This window comes from Suillus subaureus (genome assembly GCF_016647635.1).
Source record: "Suillus subaureus strain MN1 chromosome Unknown BJ212scaffold_273, whole genome shotgun sequence".
Lineage (NCBI taxonomy): Eukaryota > Fungi > Basidiomycota > Agaricomycetes > Boletales > Suillaceae > Suillus > Suillus subaureus.
Window position 1 is genome coordinate 15456 of NW_024538829.1, and position 7600 is coordinate 23055.

General features: G+C 45.8%; 1 protein-coding gene across 1 annotated transcript; it reads right to left on the minus strand.

The window, feature by feature from the left end:
- Positions 1-1595: 1595 nt before the first annotated feature.
- Positions 1596-1913, minus strand: BJ212DRAFT_1213557 (uncharacterized protein; the record flags this gene model as incomplete). Its single annotated transcript, XM_041329270.1, has 1 exon — positions 1596-1913. A coding segment is annotated over one exon (318 nt), but the record flags the coding sequence as incomplete, so codon positions are not given.
- Positions 1914-7600: the final 5687 nt, after the last annotated feature.

Sequence of the window (7600 nt, forward strand, 5' to 3'; positions counted from 1 at the left end):
ATCTAGGGATGCACTGATTAGGGTGATGGTGTGACAATCATACCGGTGCTAGGTGTGTATGATCAATAGCATGGTTCTTCTCACCTTCAGGAAAGGAGATAAAGCACAGATCATTAAATCCATATATATCGACCCATCCACTCTTACTCTGGTCCAGTCCTAGGAATCCACCCTTCCATGTCCTATCCATGTCCACCTATCTCCACTGGTGCGTTAATTTCCCAAATATCATTGCTAAACAAGCTGCAGGTCTTATTACACATCTACTCACATTCCGCAGCACATGATGTCTTATTACCTATAGACTCATTGCACACTTGCTAACTACACTACAATTCTCACCTATGCATTCCAGACATTCACACACTATGATATAAATGACCGCAGTACATATGATTGAGTAGTTCCCTGCCCCCCTGGACTCAGCTCTATAGGAGAGTTGTTCTCGCATTAATTTTGTAGACCTTGCACAATCCATCTATTTTGCTCTTTCTTGGAAATCCTGGGCATTTCGACCGCTCTGAAGTTCTGTACCACTAGGATCTTACCCTTAAGCTCTTGCAAGAATACCCAACCTGCGACTGGTAGTTTAGCACAGTTCTTCATTCAAGCTATATCCCTTGCGACCGGCTGCTCCATAGAGTGCAGTCAATTTTGTGCACATTACATCTGCTGCACCGGCATCTGACATCCAATACACTCACTTATATCTTCCAACAGTTCATCCCACTCTTGTGATACTAACATTGGTCAATTTTGCCTGCACTCACGGTCAATTCTTTGGCATAGAAATTCAAAGGTATACATATGGTCCACACTCAAGTTTCTTAGGCTGACATAAGTTATAACTCCTTCACTCACTTACTTCCCTCACACATAATTGAAGAAAGTGCTTCAATAGCAGTCCTCTTGGGCCAATCAATTAACTCATGCCTCTTAGGATAAGTAGTGCTAGTTGCTAACTGCCTAGTACCAATTTCTTCTTCACAACGGCTCAAGTTTTGCTCTGAGGTTGAGTGTAATGTAGGGTCAGATAGAAGACATGCCAGTGATGATTCACACTGGTGTTGTGCAGGAAGTTGATATGGGGTTCTTGGATAGTGATAATGTCCCAGTTAGCAACAATGCAGTTATTGAGGAGTGAGGCTTGTGCCATGAGAGAGGTGTTGAGGTTTTGCTGCCAGATGCAGAGTCTTATGGAGTTGTTGTTGTCATCAGTTTGTTCACTCATGAGCAGTGGTGAAGGAGGGTGAAGCAGGACTGTTGAGGGCATTAGAAGACCTGGATGGGCCAGGGGGGATGGAGGGTTTGAAGTCACCAAAGCCCATAGGAGGGTAGAGCTCCCTAAGTAGGTCCACTGATTGCTTGTGGAAGTCAAGAGGAGAGGGAGGAGGGTTGGAGCCCATGCTGGGGCTGGGTTGTCTTGAGGTGGAGGAAGTTTAGGCTTGAGGAGGCTCCAATTGGTTTGGGAAGGCTATAGTAGTTTGGCAGAGGTTGGCATTAACAAGTCTTGGGAAATGTGCTGGGGATGGTGATAAGGAGGGAGGATGGGCAGGCATTGGGGCTTTGGGAGGCATGGGAGGTTGGATGGCATGGGTCCAGGTAGACTCAGTAGGGAAGTAAGGCATTCTATTTTCTGGGTATTTTTCATCCAGGAGTTCACATCTGCAAATGAACTCCAGACACTTCCTACTCCAGCTTGTGTGAGTAGAACTCTTGCAGTTCACACAACAGGTGGTGCAATATGCAGTACATTGGGTGGTGTGGTGTTTGCCACTGCAGGTGCTGCAGGTGTCGAGTGACATAGTACAGTTGCATGCGATGTGACTGTACTGCTGACATTTTGCACAGTGTATTGGCTCCTTCCTGTCTTTGCAGACTGCAAAGTGCTCGCTGTCAATGCAGAGTCCATCTCAGAGGATGTCGTTTGTGGTTGGGGCCATGAATACCTGGAGCAACGCAAAGGCCTTGCATTGTTCATGGGTGTGATGTAAGGGAGGCTTGATCCATCTGATGGAGGACAGGGTATTGGAGGGTAGTTGATTCTCTAGTTCAATCTTGCATAAGAACTCGTCCTGTTCAATCTGCATTTGAATGGGTAAGTATTCTATGACAATCAAGTAGGTGTGGTTGCAGAACAATATGGTGGAGTCAAATTACCCTTCCAGGAGTGTTTTTCCAGCAGCGCTTCCTAACCAGGACGCTAGGCATTTGAACTCTAATTCAACAACAATTCCACCATTATGGAGGGAGGTCACTGATCTGATGTCTCCTGGAGGTGTGGCATTGGTACAGATGGCAGTGAGGGCTGCCTTCAGCTTCTTTGCAATGTTGGGGTTGGGGGTATTTGGTGGGAATAGTGTGTTGCTGGCCTGGGGTTCCAGCAGGATCTCTCATGACTGTATGGCTGCACATCCAACTGCTTTGTTGACCAAGGGTGGGAGGTGCGAGGTGATGATTGAGCTGTATGTAGGTTGGGAGGAGGTCTGGGGAGTGATTTGCTGCAGGGTGGTCAGTAGTTGAGTTGAGAGCTGGTTAATGCAGTCTTGAGTGGAGTCTAGGGATGGGGTCAGTGTCTTCAGGGATTTCTGATACTCTTCTACTGATAAATGTAGCTCGTTCACTGCCTCTTCTATTCTGTCAGCTGCTACTTTTGCATTGTCTTCCCATTCTTCATACTTGGCCTTGAGCATTCTGTGCATGCACTCAGCCATCTCTATCATGGGGGTTATGGTCTCGCTAATTTGTTTGATTGAGTTGGTGAGGTGTTCAGAGGTGGCCTGCATGTCCATGACTTGCAGTGTGAGGGCTTCCTTCAATTGAGCTGTCAGTTGCGGGACTATGGTGGTCGCAAGTTGTTCAGCAGCAGTGTTCACTATTTCACACACTGTGTGTTTTTTCAGGATGAAGGCTACTGCACGGATCACTATAATGACTGGGAGTGGGGTGCCTGTGGACATCTGAGTGATGTGAAAGAGGATAGATGTGAGGTGGGACAGGGTGAAGGACTGGTCTCTGTGACAGAGCAGCTTGGAGGTAAGGAATGCTTCTGTGCTCATCACATCCATCACTGAGTTCAACATAGCTTTGATATCCTCAGTAGCAGTAGGGTTCTGGGTGGTATGGCAGGTGTTAGGACCAACACTCAGCATCAGGGGGCATAGATTGGGTGGACCATTCCCTGGTCCAACGCCCTGCTTTGCTTGGGGCATGTCAGTATGTATAGGCAATGGAGCATGTATCTAATAGATGTTTTTTGAGGTTTTTAGTGATTTTCTGAGTAAAAGGAGAAAGGTTGTTGGCACTGTTAGGTGGCTTTAGTGCTGTTGAGCACGATGATCTCAAAGGGTTTTTGGGGTCTTAGTCGGGGTGCCACTTGGTATGTGACCAAGAAGCAATTGCCTTCATGTTGCTTGCTGATGATGCGAAGTAAAAGTTTTTCCTCCTATCTTGTTTTCTCAATGCAAGACTTGCAAAGTCAAATGAGGAACTGATTAATCAGAGGTAAAATTTTGTTTTTGCAGGTTTAATCTGTGAGGCAATTTCAACAACTGTGACTGTGCATTGACACGGTCCATGCACCGCTGTGCTTACATGGATTCAAGCCCCTCTCTTGAAGTATATCTGGGCACCTGCACACAGGTGAACCGCATCTTTTCTGTTTGACCACTGTGAAGCAGAAAAATATTTTGCTACCCACCACATATCCCACTCCCTGATTGATGTATATAGCAATCTATACTCAAATTTTTGTACTTTTAGCCCTGGTGAACCCGAGCTTTTCAGCTGGGACACCAGGCTTGACAAATACATCTGTTTCTCAGCAGACACTCTTGAGCTTTAGTGCTGAGAGTGTCATGCTCCTCCCATCTCGTTTTCTCGATGCAAGACTTGCAAAGTCAAATGAGGAACTGATTAAAAGTACTTACTTGCACTAGTACTCAAAGAGCTAAAAGGTTTTATTTGAAATTTGAAATTCCCACCGCATTTTCACAATCTTGCCTTTGCCTTTGCCTTCACCTTCCCATCCCTTGCATACTCATCCACAAGCACCCACCTCAACACTTTTCCGGTTGGCGACTTTGGAATCTACCAAAGCATTCAGTCAGCTCAAGAAAGAAGGCAAGAAGGCGAAAAACACACCCACCATCTCCACACACGCAATTCCCCCCCTCAACCACTTATACCAACTTAGCTGTGTCTGCACCCATGCATCAAATCGCACCATGACCTCTTTCTTACCAAGCGCCATGCCTGCTGGGGAAAGCACGATCCATGCTCACAGGATGCATTCATCTGAGGTACGCCCACCTGAAACGCCCATGACACTCACATCAGTGATGAGCTTGTCGGGCTGCGCTAGAAGCATGTTCTCGATTTCAACAGGGGAAACTTGCATCCCCGAAATTTTGAGTGTGTCCTGTGACGGCTCAGCAAGCACCAATGAGTGATATGTAGACGGCACAAGCTTGCCTTAGTGCAGTCCTCAAAGCTACAAAAGGGTATATCAGTGTCATGCAGTGATTAGCATGTCATTTGTCTCACAAAAGTACTCCATCCTCATCAATCCGCATCTGGTCACCCATATGCAGCCACCCATCGATGAATATCTCCTGTGTTGCCTTGATATTTGCCTTGTATCCCAGCATCACAGTGCCTCCATGTACATGGAGTTCACCTGCCTCATTTGGACCCACAAGAGATCCATTGGGATGGAGAATGCGAGCTGTGACACTGGAGACCAGAATTCCGGCTGAGCCAGGTTTGTTCTTGGCCCATCCATCAAGCATGCCAGGCAAGGGGTTCATGGTCACCACTGTCTACCACCGGGTAGTGGGGTTGGGGTTATAATGAGTAATGGGTGCTCACCTGCGAATTCAGACAAACCATAACCTGTAAAAGTGGGTAGTAGTACAATAATCCACAAACAAGACAGGAGTAGGAAATGCACCTGAGGTAATTCTTTCCATGCTTGGGAAACAGGCACAAAGCTGGGCAGCAAGTTCAGGTGGGAGGTATGCAGCACTGTTACCTATGCCCCTAATTGAGCTCAAATCAGCAGTTTCAAAGCGGGGATGGTAAACCACCTGGTGTACTAGTGATGAGATGAGGCTTATCATCATGATACAGTATCTAATTGCGACCCAAGCATAAATATCAGTAGCACAGCATATGAACTGCACTTACTTCAGGATACTATCGAAAAACAAGTCAATATCCTATTTTGGTAGCATGACTATTGTAGAGCATTTGATGAAGTTTAAAAAACTGGTCATGTACAGGCCATACAAGTGGTAGACAGGAAGGACAGAGAAGTAGACTTGAAGCCCATCAGGGGTGTCCCATACAGGTGGCTGGCGAAGGGTTGGGATAGCAAGAAAGTAATGTCAGATGAATGCATACCTCTTGGATTTTATCTATTTTCATGGAGTGTACCATCACTCCTAGGGTGGCATGGATGATATTTCCATGGGATACCATGATGGCTGTAAGATGAAGTCAGAAATGCTACATATGGCATGCCCATGCTTCTGTGATAAAAACTGCGAAAGAGATACATGCCTTTGGGCGGACCACTTGTCCCACTGGAAAAGACCAGGTAGGCCAAAGTATCCTTAGTAGCATGATGGACTGGCAGCCATGGAATGCTATTCTTGCGAGTAGAGGAGACAAGTTGATCGTAGCTTGTGTAACCATTATGTTCTCCTTCTAAGATGTAGATCCGATCTTCAGAAAGACCTGAGGTTAAGGCAAGTGGTAGCAATGAGGGACTGGCAAAAATTCTAGTCACTTGCACGAGCAAATTGACAAACTTGAACTCGTAAGGTGTAGAGTACAATGAGAACTAGGGTACGGGTGAAAACCCATTTTTTATTAGCAGTGTTAATAACAACATGTTAATAACTTGTTAATAACAGTTAATAACATGGGTGCTGCATGGGAGGGGTTAATAAAGTGCTAATAAGTCAAGTGACCCCTGTGCACAAGGGTCCAGCCTTTGTGCCTTCCCCTTGATCATCAATGATCACCAACTGGACTCTCAGCACTGTGCAAATCATGCAAAGAAGACAGCAAGAACAACTGCAAAGTATCACAATGGCATTTTTCCAACTTTCTCTAAGCTCTTTGAATCACTTGTCTGTCAGACACTAGCAGTTATGGTTGAAAACAACAACTTGGACTCACTTTTTGCCATTCCAGACCGCATGTGGTCTATTATTTTTCCAGACAAAAATATGTCTGTGTCGTCTCTTTTACTGTTTCGACTTCCATCCCCACTGTGACAGAACCCTCATCTTTACATCAGTATTTCAGTAATGATGACCCACACCACGAAAACTTATATCCCTATGACCTTCGCACACACACTACACCTACTCCTGAGGTTTTACAGCACCTCCTGGATCATGCACCACATGCAAAATCTGCTGGTAGCAGATCTGTACTCTACAGTCACACTGACACAGAACAATGCTTTCCTTTCTGGATTCTGACATTTTGGCTTGAAGTCTGACCAGGCTCTAGCAAATGACAGCCACAGCAGTGATGGACCTAGTGACCTGGAGGATGCGGACGCCAAGTGGACCGACTGGTAGAGAACTCAGTGAAAATTTTGAATTTTTGGTCACATGATTGTTAAAAACTTGTTAATAACTTGCTTGTTATAATTCCCTGCGAGCGACATGCTAATTAACCGTGTTAATAACTGCTCAAAGAGTTTTCACCCATACCCTAATGAGAACAGTGCAAATGGAACTGTGATAACTAGCAGCAAATGCACTAAAGCGATATATTCCTGACAAATTGAGCTTATTCGCTTTAAAAGCTCAGTGCAAGAAAATGAAACATACTGGGCAATTCTTGCTCAGAATACCTACAAGCTCCCCATTCTCAGGGTGAAGACCTAGCCACCCTGCGACACATCAGCACCCAGTGCAGTAGCGCCATCGGACACGCTCGACAAACTCCCTGAACGAACGCCGCTGGTCAGTAGCCACATTTGCGAATAAAGTGTAATCTGACCAGTCTGCTGGTCAGGCCTGTCAAAGAGAAGGTAGTGGATGTTTGATTCAGGGACCTTTGGCAGGTCAGGGAAGAGTGACTTGTAGTACATACTTGACCGCTGATATGGCACGAGGCTTCAGCACTGCTACGGCTGACTTCTGAGGATATGAAAATGACTTGTGATTGGCCTAGCCATTTATACGGTAATAGATGGAACTGAACTCGTTAGCCATGTGCCAGTGCGTTGTGCGATGGCCGCATCACACCGGTATTCTAGCAGTGATCGAGACTTTTGACTTACATAATGACAAACCTTGCGTTATTCGATTCCATGGCTAGTCAGTTACATACACGCGCAAGTTTACTTATAGTCACGATAAATTGAAAGGGATAAATCAGCTTCATGTGGTGATGGGCAAACCACCGTCGTTAGGTTAACTCAAAGTCACCCATGCGCACCCACCTGTCAACGAAAGTCTGCCGCGTCGCTTTGTCGTTTTCCCGTATCGAGGCTTGGCTAGGCTTAGATCGTGTATAGATCGTCACAATTTTCGCCTGAGCTTTCATGTCCCTTTCTACTCCTCCACCAACATCC